At 36.3% G+C, this 20577-nt stretch overlaps 1 protein-coding gene across 1 annotated transcript in view; it reads right to left on the bottom strand.

Moving 5' to 3' along the window:
- Positions 1–4305: 4305 nt before the first annotated feature.
- Positions 4306–20577, bottom strand: part of AHR (aryl hydrocarbon receptor) — a 57651-nt gene continuing 41379 nt past the window's right edge. The window contains exons 5-10 of the mRNA XM_009326086.1: positions 18114–18244; positions 17006–17208; positions 15211–15320; positions 13549–13690; positions 11457–12735; positions 4306–7382 (exon numbers count right to left, since the gene is read on the bottom strand). Coding sequence (XP_009324361.1) covers positions 7227–7382; positions 11457–12735; positions 13549–13690; positions 15211–15320; positions 17006–17208; positions 18114–18244 — 2021 coding nt within the window. The 3' untranslated portion in view covers positions 4306–7226. The remainder of the gene's footprint in view (positions 7383–11456; positions 12736–13548; positions 13691–15210; positions 15321–17005; positions 17209–18113; positions 18245–20577) is intronic.

Here is a 20577-nt window from a genome sequence, read left to right on the forward strand (position 1 = left end):
CACTGATACTATACTTTGGCCCTTTCTGCAGAAGCTACTCAGCTGTCTTCATTAGGAAGCAGCAGAAGCCACAAACAACATTTATAGCATCTAAATGATAAGCTTAAATTGATCTTATTCTGTTAGCATCTATTGGAGCAGATTCTATACAAGGTTTATATGACTCCTGAGAGTAGATAGGTGAGCATGTGCATTAATACACAGATACCCAACTTTTAAAAATAAATAAAAGCACTGAAAAATGTTCCAGTGGTGCATCCAATCAGGTCTGGATCTTTTGCCACATGTTTCACTTTTGTCCAAATTTTATCATTAGAAAGCAACTAGCATGCTGTCTTCGAAGTACTTTGAACTTCCACAAGTTTTGAAGTCACAGCTGAATCAGAAAATCTGTCTCATTCTCATCTTTAGCAAGAAACATTTTAAATGCTGGTTTAGATGTTTGCAAAACAAGGAGGGAATGGAACCAACTTGATGAATGTGACTTCACGCAGCTGTATCTGAGGGGAAAAGCATGACTTTAGAAGCACGTTAATGAGGTTTATCTACATTCTTTTAACTGATCATTTCCATATTTCTGCTGCTTAACAATAATATTCTTGGTCTGAAGTTCCTGCCATTGTTGTTTTACCTAGCAATATTAAAACTGAAGCATTAAGTTAGCAAAACTTTTCTTTGCCTGAGAATTTCCTTTTATTTATTTTATTAAGAATTATTGAAGGACTGGAAGTAGATTTGAGCCATAAAGCTAAGTACCTAAAAGTTTATGTGCTGATTGTAAGTCTAGGTCTGAAGTTTAATGCCGATCCTTCTTTATATTGAATGAGGTGTCACAGGCTCTTACTAGCTTTTCAAGGTTTGATTAGATGCCAGTGTAATTAAAACATTCTTTGGCACATGATCATGTGCCTTCCTGATCACAGGCTGCTCTGTGTGCGTGCATGTGCATGTTACACAGCAGTACTACCACCACCCACCATGGACTCACAAATGCTATACCATTTTGCCCAGTAATTTTAGGGACTTCTGCAAGCAGAGGACTGTTCTATTTTTTATAATGATTGCACCCTGACAAGCTCCTAGCATTGTATTTGAAGCTTTACTGGTAGAAAGTAATTCTTTTCTCTACAGTTCAGTTTATAACTTGGAAGGGCAATTTGCAGCTTCTGTAGAAACAGGTCTCAGAGGCATTGATGATTATAACGTTGATGAGAACTTGGAAAATACGTGCTTTAAAAAGCATATACGGCAGCATGGACAGCTAAAATCAAAGGGAGTAACCTCTCTGGTAAGACCATGTACAGGATATTTCAGCTACACAGATCCTTCATCTACTGCAGATGTAAAACCAAGTATGAAGGTCAGGCCAGTTTTTTTTTTTGTTGTTTTGGGGCTTTTACATTTAAACCTCCATTCAGAATTGATGGCACTTCTCCGCTCAAGAGAATGAAAAAGATGCTGGTGAAGAGCAGAATGAGTGCCCTAATTGCTGGGCCACAGACTGCCCTGGGCACCCAGCACCTCCTGCTTAAGAATCCAGTTGTCCTAATTGACTGTCTTAGCTCCTAGACAAAAGGATACATCCCTTACTCTCTGTTATTTGTGAACTACTTGTACTAAGTGGAACAATTTAAGGGAAGAGTTTGTTTCATTTCAGGATATCCTATGAACCACTTTAGAGACCTTGATTTCGTTTACATCCTAACTCCAAACAAGGTAGAGGAGGGAGCTAACCTGCGTGTTTTGCTTGCCCATTAGTTCATTTTGACAGAAGACTTTCTGGCTGCTTTCTGTTGGACAAATTTGTTCAGTATGTTCTGAAACCACTTACTGGTTTGGGCCCCATAGAAATGCAGGAAACACCTGGTATGCAACTTCTTGAGGGCTTGGTAGCCAAGTGGATCAATGTTGCCAGGATCTGAGTGGTTATGGAAGAATCAAGGTAGTTGGCAGCTGAGTAGAGACTCTGAAGATTTAAATTTTGCTCTTTAAAAAAGTATGGATGATGATTCAGAAACTAGAAAAGAATACAAATACCCTCAGAAATCTTTCAAGTACATTAAGGGTGAGACCATCCCTTCTCTTCCTGCACTTCCCTCTCAAAATTTCACTGACTAGTGTCACCAAGTAAATTCAATAGTTTCTCCTAATTTAGCTTTTATTTTTACTAGCAAGGAGCCAAGTTCCTCTGGCTCATACCACCTACCAACAGATGCCCACTATTCCATGTTAAGAGGGAAGTCTTAATGTCCATAGTCAGTGAAAAGGGGAAAATTTGATCAAAAATTTTTCTCTTTTCCCTTGTCATTCTGTAAATACAGGAGGAACTGTTATATTGAATATTATTATTATTATGCAGTATAAAGGATCCCAATTAGTCCCAACATCCCTCAGGCTTCCCCTTCTGTTTTTATTTATTTCTTTTCAATAATTAAACTTCTCAGACTTACTTGTATGGGTCTTAGACTTCCAGACAGTTATGATCACACACAACCTTCAAAATGGTGTAAAAAAATCTGTTGAAGTTATTAATTTCTGAATATTGCTTATACTTTTACTTGTAGCCAGGCTGGATTCAAGAAAAGATAAGAGCCTGTTAGCTTCAGCATAAATTATAAAAACCACAGCAACTTTAATATTGAGGAACCTCTCCCTTTCTCAAAGACTGGCTACTTTGGAAACTAAATTGTATATAGCTTTGATGCTAATAACATTGCCTGCTGGACCTTGACTAGAAAGGTTAGGTTATAAAGAAGAAACCTCATTATCCCATAGATTGATCACATCTTCGATTTCACAACTTCGGTTGAATCTTTGAAAATTTTGCACTTAGCGGCTGATGCCCTACTATTATGGTCCTTCTCTACCTATCAGGAAGATCAACTTCAAGAGGTAAGAGGATTTATAAAACGTAGGTTCACCACAAAAATCAACGCACCAGAACTTGCTTGAGAGGAAGAATGGAGGTTTTTCTGGAGAGCTGGCTCAGATTCCCTGGTGAGCAATCAAAGTGAACATTGCTCACTGGAGGCAAGAGAAATGAAAGGGGGAAAAGTGGACAGTGGCCCATGCTGGAAATAAATATTCAGATTATGCAGAGTATACGATACAAAGTGCCAGCTTGCAGGGAAGAATGCCTAGGCAGAGAGGGAAGAAGGCAGGAAGATAATTTGTCAACTTAATCAATGGACAGAATAAAAAAATTAAAAGCAGAATCAGACTCTTATTCTAGATAGTAACTTTAACCTAACTTAATAAGCCAGTTCTCAGGTGAACAAAATCACCTAAGAATAAAACAGTTCTCAGTTTAAGTGTATGAGTGGGAAACTTGGTTCCTCACTAGGAAAATACATCTCCAAAAGAGCTATTTGGGGAAGCCTCCCTCTGACAGAGCCTCGAGTAAGATGACTTCCATCAACAAACTGCCCGAGCTTATGATGCAGTGGACTTACTGCTGGTTAGGTACCACCATGGTTGTTAACTTTCATGTTGAATTAGAAATAGAAGTGGAATTCCATAAATCGTAAATAAAATGGCTTAGTCCAGAAGAAAGTATCTCCCTCCATCAAGCAAAACTGGACATTGAGGTCTTACACTTCTGGGAACAGGTTGATATGTGGCTTGAAGGTATGTATCCTTTTAACAAATGCAACAGACTACAAAAAAGGATGGCCTGTGTTGCTTATATTATTGCCTGATTATTTCCAGATGTTACTTAATAGATTTGCAGCCTTGTTGAATTACTCATGTATCTTAGCTTGTCTTTTTGTGCTATGCAAGAAGAGTAAACAAGAGGACCTACATACAGAGTTCATAGCCTTGTACTGATCCTGGATAAGATGTGTCTTAATACATTACAAGGTAATAGCATAGTTGAAACCAATTAAATTCTTGTCCATCATGTCACTAAACCAAAGAACTATTGCAAACTTGGTAAACTGCATAGGGGATTACAGTGAAACATTTGATTCAGCATTACAATTGATTTTAAAAGATTATCATGCAAAGCCAGTATAGCACACAGGAAACAATAATATCAGTAATTAGAAATAAACTAAAAGAACTGTTTTCTTAACTTAAAATCACTATTTATGAAATAGCGATAAACAGTAAATAGGCTACCAATGGCCAGCTACAAATCTCAAAACAGAAAACGCTTCTTATTTTTAGCAGCATCTATGCAGAAATCTATTCCTGCCTCAGTAGTGTTCAACTGTGGATTTACTGTCACTAAGCAATGAATATAGAAGCCTTCCAACTGCTAATCGTGGCTTACTATTTACAAAGTTTATTTATAAACTCATTTTCATGCAAGTATAAAGTACTAATTCCATGGACAAATACACATTTGTTCACCACTCTAAATGATATACATTGTATTTGCATCTAATATTCAGAGAAGTGCAAAGTCCACAGTGACGTAAATAACAATAGTTTTGTAAACTATTAGATGATGAGCTCTCAAAAGATAGTAGTAACTGTATGATAACGTATCTTTTCGTATACTGCTGAAATCAAACATTTTTGCAGTAAAAGAACATACATTTCAGCTACATTCAAGTGATTATTTTATTACCATATATTATGTCTTACAAACTTTACTGGAGATGAGCAAGAGCGCTACAAAACCATACCTTAACGCAAGAGGTGTATTGCATGGTATGTGCAGGCATAGCAAAGGAGAGAGAAGAACTGGGAAGAAAAACAAGCTAAGAAAACTTGCACAAAAATGGATAGTAATACTGACTAACACTGGGTTATAATCTTACTTATAACAGACCTGGCGGGCTAATAGAGATCCAATTTAGAAACATCTGTGCACTGTAGGTACAGTTTGGTGCAGATCAAGAGTGCACTAATACAGTCAATGGTGTACACATAAGATAATGCACAAAATACGCTGATTTGCATATAAACAACTAATTTGTTTACAGTAAGTAGGGCAGCACCATTGTAGTACTGCATCCTTGGCACTTAGTGATAGGACAACATGTATTTGGTTTAACTAAATTCATAAACAGGATATATACTGGTTTGTAAGATGTAAAACATACATTATCCCTTCGAACCTTCCGGTTTTACAGCATTTTTCTAATTTTGAAGTTCAAATGCAAACATGATACACTGGCTAGATATGGAAGACGTTTCAGATATTGGCTTAAAACAAGACTTTAAATAAAAGAATGACAGAATCACAAATTAATTCAAATGATATTAATTAAATCTGTTACTGATGTCTTGTGCTGAAAACAAAATCTGAAACGTTAAAAAAAAAAGCAACCTTGTAATACAACCCACAATGTCTTTATGGGTTTTTCCTGCATAGTAATTGCTTCCTTAATGTCCCTTTCATATATGGTAATTTCACTTAAAAGAACTGCTGAAGTTATTAATCTGAAAAATTGTAACTGAATTAGAAGTTTGGCCTAGCATATCATATCACACGGAATAGAAGAAAATATGCTCTTCTTCAAAGAAAGCATGTTTCAGCTATGAAAGGATTCCAATTTTAAGCGATTGTCCTTGTATTAAACAATATTAATTGGAGGGAGCCAATTTACTTTTGCCTGTTTTAAACAAACTGGCTAAATTGCTGTTTTATATTATATATAACAAACATAATAAAACTGTTCTTAACATATAATGATGTAACACCTTAAAATTAACTGGTTTAAAATATTTTACAAAGACATTTTATTATATATGAACTATACAACACACAAGAGTATGAAATATTTTGAACATATACACATTTCTGTATTTTTCACGTAGATTATTATTTTGCACCAAACATTGGCATCTGCAATTCTAACAATCCTCTCAGATAAAACCAAAAAAAAACCCCAGAATGTTTTCGTGGATGTGGGTTTTTTTTTCCTGAAAATAAAACCTATTATTACAAGGAGAATTTCTTTAATGACTTTTTCCTTCTCCCAATTTCATACTTTGCACAAAGCTTTTCAAATGGATCAACATACATAAAAATAATAACCTCTCTGTACTTTGCAGTGCAATTTGCTAGGGATAAAGTTTAAATCAAAACTGACCCTTTCCCCACTACAAACATTGAAAACTGCAGTCAAAGTAAACGTCAGTACCAATTGCTATTGATACTCCTTTCCCCCTTATTTAAAATGCAATCCTTTTCAATATCCATTTTAATGAAAGTATTTGCATAGAGCAGCCTTGTATTATTTCTAAAGAACATTATGAGCATTTTAACACAAGATAAGGCACATGTTTTTCAGCATTAATAATCTAAAACTAATCCTGAGGATCTGTTCCTCCCCCTCAGCAAAATCTGCTTTTTTAATATACCCTGTATTACCTGAAGAAAGCAGAAAAGCAGTATAGAATAAACCAAAACTCTTCAGCTGAACTAAATCCAGAACATTAACTCCTGATAATAGTGTAACAAATCCACAGATAAAGAATTAAGTCATTCTCTAAGCAAATTATCTTTGGGGGGGTGGGGGGGGAAAGATACAGCCAGTAGCACTGTAGATGTTAGATAAAAGTTCACATAATATGGATGACATTTATAGTGAGTTTTGCTAAAATAAGCTCCCATCAGAAACAAGGTAGCTAAATTGTGAGGCACTTAAGGTTGACAAGAAAAGGAGGAATGCAAGGGGTCTGTTTCATAGAAAACCTGAAGTTGCATATCATACCCTTGTATTAAGCCTTCTATTAAAGTGCTAGGAATGGAGACTTAAAACAAAACGATTTAAATATAAAATAAGTGATTAAAGAGCTTAGTATGCATTAAAATTAAGTGCTTTTGATTCTCACGAATTCAGAGCTTTTTAATAGTTTTTAAAAAATAAAGTCTGGAAATAATCCACATGTAAAATCATCTTCCTTGTGCCATTGATGCTATTTGTAAAGTGCCCAATTATTTTCTAAACAACAAAACCATTTGCCTTATCTTATGTTGTATAGCATGACATAGTCTGTAGTACATATGTAATCCATACTGCAATGACACAGTCAATCTGATGGAAAACAGCACATGCATACTTTTAGTCGGAAGTTTTAATTCCACCTGTCACTCTAAAAATCCAGGTCTTGGATTACATATCCACCAGTATATAGTGCAACCAACCTCATATTCTCAAAATGTAATTTAGTTGTTAAAGTCCGATGCTCAAAGATAGACTTAGCAAGCTTTTCCTCAGAGCAGCCTGACGCCCAGACAAAATCACAGATGGAGCTCTAGATCTGAATCACATAAATCCACTAGATGCCAAATCTGAGAAGGATCTGGGTTCTGTTGGATGATGAAGAGGCTGAAGATGTGTGGCAGTCTGTGTATTACTGATCACATCTAACTGAGAGGGATATGCTTCATTTACATTTCCTCCATTGAAACCGTTTTGGAACTGGCAGGAAAAAAAGACAATATAAATGGTTAGTATGGGAAACTGATTTATTCATAAGTTTTAACAAAATCCTCCTAAAGACACAGATTGGATGAAATCATCTTAAAATATAATTAATAGCTTTAAAACTTTTTTTCTTAAATGATGAATGATGAGACGTTAATTTGCATTAAAGTAGGGTCTGAATCATCAGTGAAACTTACCCATGTTGAAGTCAGTGGGAGTCCTACTTCTGGCTAAGTAAAGAAACATCACTATTATCTAAAGCATAATATAGTTTCCACTTGTAGAAATTACAGTCTGACTGAGCACTCCTAATTTCCACATCCAGCTGTTACATTTTAAAAGCTACCTTTTTACATATTTTCATGTCTGCAATGGGATCCAGACTTTACAGCTCTTCCAGGAATGCACATGCAGTCCTATTTGTAAGCTGAAGTGTACTGCATTCAATCCACAGGTTGAGCGATCGTAGGGTGGGCTTTTTTGACAAACGGTCTTCATATGGACAATGCCAAGTAAGAGCAATGAATGGCTTTCATCAGTCTTGACATAATTGTTCACAGGATTATTTTAATCATCTGATGTAATGCTTCCTGTCATGCTATGGAAAAGTCACTTTATCTACAAAATACTCCATTCAGTCATGCAAAGAAAATACAACAAAATATTTTAAACATTTCCATCATCTCTTTGGGAGTAGCTTATATCTTAAGTATTCATTCATTCAAGGTTTGTCCTTAAAACATGTATTATACACTCATTCAGCTATCAAAATATGCTGGTTTTTGGAAACGTTTTTCCTTCTGCGCAAACACTGAAATTTGATTAACTGTGGACGGTTCTTCTAAGTTTTTAAGAAGACTATAGCCATGTGAATTATGTTTTTAATCAAAGCTGCCATACTTTTAAAGACAGCTACAATAATATAAGCTAGGATTACTTCTAACAGAAGCAGATTATTTCGATATTCTTCATTAACAAGATGAGCACGCTCATTAAAATTTCTAAGAAAGTTCTCCACACAGAATCTAGTAATTAGCAAGGTTTCGCCTGTTTAAGAAAGAAATACCGACCTTAAACAAGCAATCAAATTACCTAAGGCCTTTCTGCCCTTCTCCATCACTGAAAGTATTTTTAGACCACATTGGCTATGATCCTACTGCAATTACACGTTAGGCAGAAAGTCAAGGCAGGCGACCACAATAGACCCTTCTGGCTTTCTAATCCCCTAGTCTTTTCACGTAGAAATTGATTTGAGTTAGAAGGCTGAGGAAAGGATAGCAATCATAGCTTGCATAGCAATGTCTGTCCTCTCTCCAGACTCCAACCGCTGATAGGGATGTCAGTGTGCTAAATCCAGCCGCAAAGACTGCCCTACTTTGGTCTGGCTGTGTGAACGTAGGCTCAGACAGTACTATCCTATCTGCTTAGTCGCATCCTTACTAAAGTTACCAATTAGCAATAAAATCAAACCTTAAGTTTATTATCATAAGCAGTGATACATTCTCCCTATTTACAATAAAGAAATGTATATTATTTGCCATCATGCCTTTGGCACAGGTGATATTTTACAAGATTACTTCAAGTGCAGCAGATATACTTCTGACTTAGTAGTTCCAATGGGTTCACATATTTTAAAGTCCTTAACTCCTCTGATACAGTACTAAATACAATCTCTGTAATATAAGCATATATAAATATAGGGTTATCTTTCCCTGGAGCAATGACATCTCTAGGTAAAAAAATGTTTCTACATTAAAACATTTCTCAGCATAACAACTTTGGTTTACATAGATCCTTACTTTGCCCTCAATCTATAAAAATGTTAATTGGCAGATGTGACTACAGGTCAAAACTGAGTACAGTCTGATACAACAGATGATGTTGGTTTTTTTCATGTGAACGGTATATAGCACTATGGGCTGCAAAAGTCAGTGCTATTTGGTTTAGGAACAAGCAGTCTCTTCCCACCCGGCGCTGCACCCAGTTGACATACGTTAAGTTTTGGACCAGCAAGGACTTGGAGACAGCTATCAGCTATCTGTGATCACTCCTTTACAAAAGGCGTTGGGGGAATAATCCTTCCTTATCTCACCAAGAAGCGTGCTCCTCTTTTAAGCTCATTTGTACAAATGTTCAGCAGTTCTCTTCAGAAGTAAACAGGAGCTAACGTGCACAAGGGTAACGTCAGCTCTGCACGAGGCTTCTGCTTATGCAATGCTATCCAGATCCACACAGCATGGGTATACCATAGCGAGAGGGACTGAATTTGCCTCTGAACAACTTCAGTAAGGATAACTTTTCAAAAAGTGGCCCTTGGTCATTTTTTATGACAAACAAGCTAAATGCAATATTACTATTGCAGTACAGCATTCTAGTAAATATGAAGTAATAGATGTATTCGTTTATTGCATTCAGAGATGCTTAGTCATTAAACTTTTTACAGATACATGAGAAGAAAAAGTGAACAAGAAAACAACAAAAAGGGGGCATTACAAAAATGATTAAGGCAGCATAACAACAAAACAATCTATGATATAAATTAATTTGAAACCAACCATTAAAAAGAAAGAAATGGAATTGCTTATGTGCTGGCTGTTCAAAACTGATGCACCACACCAGTATATCTTTTGTGAAAAGGACAATTCTATACTATAAGGATGAACTTGGCTGACCCTGGAACTGCTTCGCAACCCTATTATCAAGCACTATGAAGTACTAATAAGACTGACCACAGCCAGGCAACATACAGCCAAGCACTGCGCAAGCTTGCACACTGCAGTTTGCCAAAGTCACTTCATGCTATTACAGCCCTTGGGCACTCACGCAGAAGCTATTCATCTTGCTGAACTGTCCTATATTTTAGCTAAATTTCTGTAATTCTGCAATTATATTTTTTCCACTAGTGAAACAGTTTTAAAAAGGATATGTTTTGTACTTGTATTAAGCATACTGAAAAAACGGGTATGTTCTACTTGCATTCCTCACCTCTGTCTTGTGTAGGTTAAATGCCAGTTAATACTTTAATTCTGTAAATGCTTATGCATGTGCATAAGCATTGATAGGATCAGTACTTTAGAACATTAACTCATTGAGGTAAAAAAAGAAAAAAAAAAAAAAGGACTGTGGATCTGTATCTGAGCAGCATTAACAGAAATAAATGGTACAATTTAAGGTACTTCAACAAAGGTTATTCAGAATCAGGAACTGCCTTAGTAATTGATTTTTTTTATTTCTAAGTTAATTTTACCTATGAAGAACTGTGCTTAAAGCTGTAGTCTGTGCTATAGCCAGGCTCCTCTCTTCTATGGCTTTTACTGTGCCCTCTCCTTAACACAACGTGAAAAAGGTCCAACTTACCTACTGTGAATATAATTTTTTCTTGCTCTTCTGTCTTCAGTAGACAATACAGACAGCAGCTTGAGCAACAAGCTGACTTTCACTTATGGCAATATATAAAAATATTTTTGCAGTATCATCGTGTGTAGAAATGCAACAGTTCATAATATTTCATGCTATTTATGTGATATTATAATCTGATACTTTAAGCAATACTAAAATCATCAAAGAATCTGAGTATCTAGAGAACACTAACATTTTAAAAACAAGATATTTTTCTGCATCCTTACAACATATTTCATGAAAATGAATGTACCAGACAATATTACTGACATCATTCCACTCCTCTAAAAAAGGTATATAAGCAAATTCCAAACTTTTGACCAATCTGCTTTTCCTTTGGGAAAAGGGAAAAATTTTTCCACTGGGAAAAATTGCTGGTAGGTACAACTTCTATTTGTACCTACTCTACTCCAAGAGAGTAGTTCACTCTCTTGCTTTAATACTGCGAAAGAGAGCTACCAGGATGTTGATATGTGTACATAAAAACTTGACCAAATGCAACTCTCTTCAACGTAATGAACAAATAAAGCAAGGACATTCACACACTGCTAACCCATCAGTTTCAAACTCAGTGATTCAATTATGACAAACTCTGCATCCCGGTAGCCACCCAAAACAATAAAAACACAATTCAAAATGCAAGCAATGTAGCAACGCTGTCTACTTTACCTTGTTCAACAACGTTTGTTGACTTGCCATCATAGGATCGTGTTGCATTTGATCCACGCAGCTGGGCTGTGCTTCTTGGGTGCACTGGTACATAGACACAGCGCCTGCATAGCATGCTTGAGGAGTTAGCATAACTGACTCAGAGTTTATCCCACACTCATGATTTTCAGGGACTTGCTGCAAACAACTGAGAAAATCCTCCAAGTTGGAAGAAGCAGAATAGGTTGGTCTGTCAAAACCTGCTACAGGGAAATCCATTTGAGCAAAATTAGAAAGCTGTGGCATCATCGCTGTGGGTTGCTTGTAAGGAATAAACTCTTGCCTACACGCGTAAGGGGAAGTGTTTACTTCTGATTTGTAAGAGAACTCGGATGTAGTGGCATGCATGCCAGGGAATACATATTGCTGGGGCTGCTGCTGTGAGCAGCTAAGAGGCATGCTGGTGCTAGAGCTCCAATCTGTGAACACCCCATTGACTTGCATATGTTTCATCTTTTGACAGAGCTGCTGCTGCTGTTGCTGTTGCTGCTGCTGTTGCTGCTCCACAAGCTGTTTCTGGTGCTGATGAAGTTGATGTGAATCTAACTCTTGCTGTACCAAGCAACCTTCATTCTGGACCAGGGGCTGCTGCTGGTTACAGCCTGAATATAAGAAGTCAGACTTATTTAAGGAATCCTGAACATAAGTCAGGATTTCATCAGTTATGTCAATGTCCCCAATATCATCCACACCAGATAATTCAGTTTTAAAAAACTCCTCATCCTGCTGGATACACTTTAGATCTTCAAAGTCAATACCCAGATTTTTCATGATGCTGTACAAATCACTGGTTTTGTTATCTTGAAAGAGTGCTGCACTGTCTTCAGGAAGTGGAATAGCACTGTCCTGGGAACACTCCATTAGTTCCCGTTTGAGAATGTCATGATTTCCAGCAGGTAGGAGATTATCCGTCCAGCTGCTGCTAACACCACCGCTCAGTTCATCCCTGCTGTCTGCAAAGAAGTTCCGCTCAAAGGAAAGTTTATGTGATGCTGGAGGGCAGAGATACACAGACTCATCTTGCCTCAACATGGCACCTAGGAGGGAGTTTGGATCCACGGAATCATTGTGTAGCGTTGCTTTGTCTCCTTTTCCTGTTGTGCTTTTATTCTTCAGCTGAGAGGGATCCATAAGGCTCGACATAGGGCAAGATACCTCATACAACACAGCCTCACCAGTGGCAAACATGAAGGGCAACTTCATGTTACGCTTCCGTAGATGTTCTGCCCCTTCTTCATCTCTGAAAATAAATCAAATATATAGCATAATACTGCAGTACTAAACAGTTACTGTAATCTTTTTGTCCCCTGGAATTAATATAAAAAAATGAACTATTCTATTTGTAGGCATTTTTCAAATTCCTAGCTATTCCAGCTCAACTTGGCTGAGCTAAACCAAGAGGCAGATTATGAAATAAGGAGCTTATGACTATAATACCACCTTTACATATTACATTTGTAATTAAATCTAGATAGCATACCCCATTTTCTGTGCATTATGAGCTGAAATGAAAATAAGCGGGCTTTGTTTCATGCATTATGTTTTTCTTGGCATAGCAAGTAAATCAATACTTCAATACTGAAGTATCTCTCTTTCTCCATTTTACAGACTCCTTAGCAAAAATTATTTAACCTGTATAATAATGCTGAATTCCATATTATGTACAATTTAGTTCAGCACCATAAATGACTTAAATTCTTTATGTTATCTGTTGTTTCTTCTACACAACTGCAGTTGGATTTCTTAATTTTTGCTAACGGGGACACTGAATTAAGAATAGGTTGGATGGAATAACTTCGTGCTTGTACCGCTGCTCTTACTCTTTATATGAAATCAAAATCTCTAAAGTTTTACACATAAAGGACTATGCCACATAAGTACCGAAACATTAAAATTCTTTTCAATGTTTGTTAGCAAATTGAAAGAGGTTTCCTTTTTGGAGTTCAGGATTTAAAGGGGGTTTATTTAAAAATAAAAAATTCCTTTCTGAATATAAACAAGCTCAAAATTTTTCAGTTTTTGAAGTATACTGCTTTATGCGATGACGACTTACGTAAGAGGTCTTTGCGTGGCAATGATGTAATCCGGTCGTCCATTTTTGTAGACGAGACGTGCATTTGCCTGTACCCAGGCCCATCGATTTTCTTTGGTTAGAAGCCTAAATACAGTCATTCCACTCTCACCTGTCTTCATCACTAGAGTTAAAGAGTAAGCATACCGTTTAGTGTCCAGTGAACAAAAATAGGAAAACCTGGCATGTCATGAAAGTAGTCCCATTTGTAGAGCAATTTTACAGATCTCATGTCCTCAATCACCCATTTCTGTGTAGCACTAATATGTTCCTAGTGAAACAGGATGACCGATCACTTTAAGATGTCTACTTTAATTTACTGGTAAAATAAAAGCCAAAACTGCAAGCAATTGTAAGATATCCACTACAGATTGGCAACATCCTATATGGAGCTTCATCCATTATTTCTGCAATAACAGAAATTAATAAATACTAGAACATGTAAATTACAAAAGCCTAAGTCTCTTTTACATCCAAAAAGTGACCATTACTTAAGAAATGAGAAAACACATTAGCTCTGAATCCAATTCTTTCACATTTTGACTGGTTAATGCAGAGGTACTTCAAAATCCATTATTTTTCACTCCCACTATCACTTCACTAGCAATGTTTTATAAACATAGTACATTTTCATCATACATTGCTGAAAACACTGCATTCCTGGACAGAAAAATTAAATTTAAAAATATTAAGAAAGTTTAAGAATCCTAACCAAAAATAATCTTTGCTACAAGACTTCTTTTTTATCTCAGCATCAAAAATGGGAGCAAAACCAGTTTTAAGACAAAGTTTCAAACCAAAATTTCACACCAAAGTTTCACCCCATTCTATTCTGGAAATATTTTCTTTCTTATTCCTTACCAAACAAACAAAACCACTGATAGGCAACAGTGACTGAGCTATACCTGAAACAGAAAACCTGCTTAATACAGGTTGAGAACTAACCTACTGAGGGGGAGTTATTTAATTGTATATAAAGCGACAAAAGAAAGAAGTTTTTCAAGAGAGGTCAGTAGAAAAGAAGCACCAACATATCCTGAAGATGTTTCTGTAACTTCCAAAGACAAATATGTTATAGCTAACAAAAAAGTAAAGAAAGAAGTCCACTGAACAGTTACATCAGATAGCTAATATTTATTTCCTTAGCTTAACACATTATACTTCTCTCCTTAAGTTGTTAAACCAAATCAAGCTGCCAAGAATCAAAACCAGAAACATATAGGACACTAGCATGCTAAATCAGAGATTAATTTCTGTTAAAAATCTTACACTGATATCAAAAGAAAATGCTTTATTTAACTTCCTAACAGGAAAGCTATCTTTGAAATAGTCCCTTTGCCCAAAGGAAGTTGTTGAAATAGCAGAAGTTGGGCTGAGCAGAGAAGGAAGTGAGAAGAGCAAGATGGGACAGAAACTGGCATATATAACCTAAAAGGGTCTAGGTAGGAATATTAAGTATTTCTTCATCCAGTAGAAGTTTTTATAGGGAGGGAAAGATCACATGAAATGGTGTTCTTTTTGTTAATGACCACTTTTTTTCTTTTTTTCTTTTTTAAAAAAAACAACAGTATTTCATAGTATTTTTTCACTATGAATATAATCCATGCTTTGATTTTTCAGCCTTTCTTAGGGAATGAAACTTACTTCGAACATGATTTTCAGCACAATAAAGCATATCAGCTGCATGAATAAACTGGTATCCTGTTCCTCTCATACACAGCTCTGCTTCAGTGTATCCCAGGACAATCTTTCCTCTGGAAGGTAAAAAGAAAACAATTGCAACACTGCTGATGAACAAACTCACAGAACGAATGCCAAGCAAGTTAATTATGGCTAGAACATTTCAGACGTAAATGCTAACTACATTTTGTTGCAATATCAATTGTATGCGGAAGCATGACAGTTCTAATAAAAAATGCAGTTGACAAATCATAAAATTTTACTAGTCCCCCAAGTTGCTTTCAGTGACTAGGAATGGGTTCACAAAATTATTAGATCATTAAGAAAAAAAAAGAGTATGTCTACGGTTCAGCTGGACTCTTAATTCCATACTTTTGAACATACTCACTTACAGCAGGCAGCTCCCATTTGTTGCAATAAAGACACTGTTTGCCTCGCCCTATTTCATAGCATTTACCTATAGGTGTTCACATGTAGAATGAAGTAGGGCCTTAATGTTAGTTATCTAAAACTTCTTGCCTAATTTAGTATTTTTAGTAGCTTAAAATTAAAAACAGGGCATATCTCAGAACTACATCCCTTTTGTTATTGAGTGGTTTGGGACCCCTGTGTTTGCATTTAAACTTTCTATGATATGCCTCAGAGGAGTACTGGCAATTGAGTCATGTTTGACCCTGGTAGCTAAAATTAGAGTACTTTACTAGAGGTCAGGGAGCTGAAGAACTTAACAGCATTTGTGTGAGCATTATGAGATACATGATAGAATGAAATAGTCAAAAAGAGACTGAAACAGGATTTGGAACAAACAAATGGAGATCCAAAAATGGGGGGGGAGAAGGAAAAAGTAGGAATGGGGAACAATATATGCAAAAGTGTAAAACGTGACAAAAATTGAAGGTTTCAAGGGAAGCATAATGAAAAAAAAAATCAAATAGAGGACAGAAAAGCCTGTGTTAACATTTTGTTGACTTTTACTCTTATCAGTTTATAGAACCCAAGAAAAACATTTTGGTTTAATCAGTAGACAGAATACCAAGTAATTTCACTCTACGTTATTCTATAAGTAGGCATGGGAATCCATATGAGAGATTCCACTGAAAATTAGTCTGAAAGCTGAAAGCATTATCAGTCAAAAATAGGAGGGAGGGGAGAAGGAAGGAAGGAGGCCAGAAACTTTTCTTTTGATAAAGAAGCATCTTAATGGGCTTCTTGCCATGTTGATGCATGGTTATGTTATGTTGATCTAGTAATGCAATAGTGTTTCCAGTTTTTATATAGGGAAAAGAATGGTTTGGAAATGGGTAAAAATCTTAGTATAAAAAGGACTTCATTTGTTTATTTTGAAGTAAATAACATTTCCATTGCATTTTACATCTATTTGAACTGAAGGAGAAAATGAAACACTTGTTCTATCAGTTCTAAAACCAAATTTCAACCAGATTTAAAAATTAAACTTTTCTTCTTCCCTAATTCATTAGTATTCTGTCTTTTGGGTTTTTGGGGGTTTGGGGGCGGTGGTGTGTGTTTTGTTTTTTTAATGATTGAGAGTCAGAAATCAATATGCCCTTTCAAGGAAGTACACTATGACAATCCCATTTCTCTTTACTTACTAACAGGGCTGAAGAGAAAAATCCTAACAGTTCATAAACAATCATCAGTATTGACTGAAACAGTAGCCAGCTTTATATTTCAGATACATACTTGAAACCTATCTCATCAGGAAATTATTAGAGTATTATGCAGAATAATTTACACCTACTTTGCATCACAGCCAGTAGGCGTGAAATCCAGTTTGTGTTTAGTTCTGAAGATGAAATTTTTGGTTCGTATCTCAAGGATAGATGGTGGCTGCAGGGGAGTAGCTACTGCAAACAGAGCGAGCTGAGGAGACAAAGTAGCACCATCCTTCCCTTTCTTGTTTTGTCCATGGAGAAACTTTAATCGTCCTTGAAAATTCATAGCCTTAGATGAGGAAAAAAGTAATTGTTATATGTTGGAGATAGTTAAGAGTAAGATATTTCTGTTATGATGTAAAACATTATATATATATTTTTAAAGACCCATCAGATTCAAGCTTTGCACCACGGAATACACAAAAGTCAGCTAACACATACAGAATACTGTTGTTATACCCCTGAGCATGTCACTTTGAGATCTACCAATAAACTCACTGGAAAAAGATCTAATGGGAAGGTTGTTTTGTTAAAAAAAAAAAACAACACAAAACAAAAACCAAACATGTAATAGCAAATGCCAACTGGATCTTCTAATATTCTAATGAACATGGCATTATACATACACACAATTAACATAACATTATTTCTCTTGCATTTCTGTCAGTCATTAGTATAAAGTATGCAAATGTGTACAATTGCAAAATCCTATATAAAAAATTCTATTTGTAAGAAGTCACCCAGAGGGTGATAAACCCATATTTCTTTTAAAATCTACAGCATTGACAAACAAAAAAAATGTATTAAAAAGAGCAAGCACAGACTTTCCCAAGTAAGGGAAAACTATGGTTCTGTTATTTATTATGACTTATTGCATCTCAAGATACCCAACAGAAAATAATCTTTGTAATGCTTGTTTTATCCGCAAATCACATAGTACTTTACAAAAGCAGATGCTTATTCGTATTTCACTGAGCCAACTGAGCCATGACAAATGAGAGAGGTTGCACCTGGTCGTAACCACATGTTGAAGGGGACACATTTAGTGCCGCTAACTGAAACATACTGGTTCAAGCAGCTCAGATACCTATGGAGACTTAACAAATAAAGTAAGCTGGCATTCATATTGTAAGGATAATGCAGGTTTCCAACTTGCAAGCATGTGGGGAAGTTTTTACATAACTCCATACTCACCAGGAACCCAGATGAATTATCCAGGAGGCATCGTAACCTGCAGATGAAATTCCTTTCCATAAAGGAAGAATTCTCTGGAGGAAGTTGGTCTGGGTTATAATAGGTTGCTGGCTGTGAAAAGCCATTATCTCCTGCAGGAAAGGATTATTTATAAGAATTATTTTTAGAAGAACACCTAGTGAAGCCTATCTATAACAAATCGCCTTCCGTCTCATAAACAAAGCGTTAGGTCATGACCTGAGCAAGAACAATGTAAACTGGAAACATCCTCAGAACCTATACTGATTATAACACTAGGTTAAGTATCAGTTCTTCTGATGGGATTATGTTTTACAGGCTATAGTATTTGAAAACTGCATGCAATTTCTTTTCTTTTTTTTTAAGTGGTGTTTTTTGGTGTTTTGTTTTGGGGTTTTGTTTGTTTGTTTTTTAATTTATTCATTATGTTTGTCAACAATCCAGATTCAGAATCAGTTGCAGAGAGCAGAGTTCTCAGCAGAGAGCACACCCACATTTCTGCAATGGCAGGATCTGTGAAAGCATAATAACCGAGTATTCAAAAGCTCAGTAGATGGTATCAAACTGTGAAACCAGACAGCCAGGTGAAAACTGGTGTAGCAATAAGTAAAAAGAAGCATCTTCAGGGAACCACCACAATAATCCCATGTGAGTACTTTCTCTAATGGATGCAAAAAACCCCTACTAAATAGTGAAAATATTTCTGTGCCGTGCTGATCAAGAAAACACCATAGTTACTTCTCCAGAGGAACCTGAAGCACTTTTGTTTTGTGGGTTTTATTTGTTTTTTTTTTTTAAAGACTCAAAAACATGATTGATAGCTAGGATAACAACATAATATTCTTCTGCCACTTCGGGACAAGCATTTGCTGCTAAATGGCATTTAGAAAACAGACTTAAGCATTTGGAATATAAAGTAAAACCAGAAGGTAAATCAATAAACTTCTTATAGAATACATATGTTCTGCATGAGACTACATATACAGAGATACCAGAGCATGTCTACTCACAGCAAATTTAGCAAAGTGATCTTGTTTGTAATACATATAAAAACCCACAAACTGGTCATTTCCTAGGAATTCATACATGCAGAAAATTAAGAAAAAACAGTGTAAAATGCTATTTTAGAGTGCTAAATACTCTGTAATTTAAAAAATATTCCATAAACTCCAAGAGAACTGATTGCCATATACGGACAAAAGAATACAGATTTTAAGAAAGAACCCATATTGACCTTCCAGACTTGGAGATGAAGTCAGAGAGAACATGTCACTTAATCACACACCACATTATGTTCTCTGGAACATAATTCTGTCTCTTGGACAGCTGAAAAAACTTACAGATAGGCAAGGGGGTTTGTGCAATGGCGAATCAAACCCAAAGGAAAACAAATCATGACGAAAAGCCAGTTCAATTTAATCTCCTATTAATTCAAGGGACTGAACTTGAGTCAGATGAGATTGCTGATGGTTCACCAAGAGGCCTTGCAACCTAAGGCCATATAAATCCAACAAGAATGCTAAGTTATCCAGCTTTTCAGATAAAATCAGGAGATACCTTTTTTTTCTTAAAAGAACGGCTATGCAAGGTCAATTTTTGCTGAACAAACTTAAAGGTATGGAGAAAAAGAAAAAAGGCCCTAGCTGATAGCGTGTACAGAAAGGGATAATCTGAAATTACAGCCATCTGCAGAACCGTGTTTTGGCCAAAGCCACCATGATGAGCTGATCCCACAGGTACAGAAACTCAGATACTTGTAGTCCAAGGTAGTTACCACCTAACTTTGACACTAGAAAATAAATTCCCACACTTGTCATATGGATGGTTCTCAACAGACAAAAGCAAACTTCCTTACTGCCTACTGCTGCAGATTTTTTTTTTTAATTGCCTAGTTGCTGGTGAGAATTTTCAACACTTCTGAGGCACTGCTTCTCCAAGAGGTGCTGAAATGGGTTAGATGCTCTCTGAAGAAGCAATGATTATGAAGAAAGGGCATCAAAGAAACAGCTTGCAAATCCCAACTCATCTTTCAAAAATGCCCTCTCTGACATCCTTGAGAATCCCTGCATACACATTACTCAAGGTCTCCTCAAAATGGTTAATACGCTCGCATGTATTAACATTCCCATTTCACAAGTATCAGCACCAAGGAAGCCACTAAAATACTTCTTTTTTTTCCCCAAGCAATCCCAATATTTGTGTTCCTTTTCTATTGCCACAACTTTATTCCTGCAAGACCAACTACTACTGAGAAGGGTGCCAGCTAGTGAGGCCGGAAGAATATTGGTATCAACAGTTGGCTACAGTCAGAAGGACTGACTGAAAGAGCTGCTGGCCAGGCAGGAGTGTACTGAGAGCACTGAGTCGTTTAGGGCGACTTAAAGGCCCTGTGTGTGTTTGTTCAGTCAATTCTTTCATGGAGATTAATGAGGCTATGGGCAACTTC

Source organism: Pygoscelis adeliae, unplaced genomic scaffold, assembly GCF_000699105.1.
Source record: "Pygoscelis adeliae isolate BGI_AS28 unplaced genomic scaffold, ASM69910v1 Scaffold15, whole genome shotgun sequence".
In the NCBI taxonomy this organism is placed as follows: Eukaryota; Metazoa; Chordata; class Aves; order Sphenisciformes; family Spheniscidae; genus Pygoscelis; species Pygoscelis adeliae.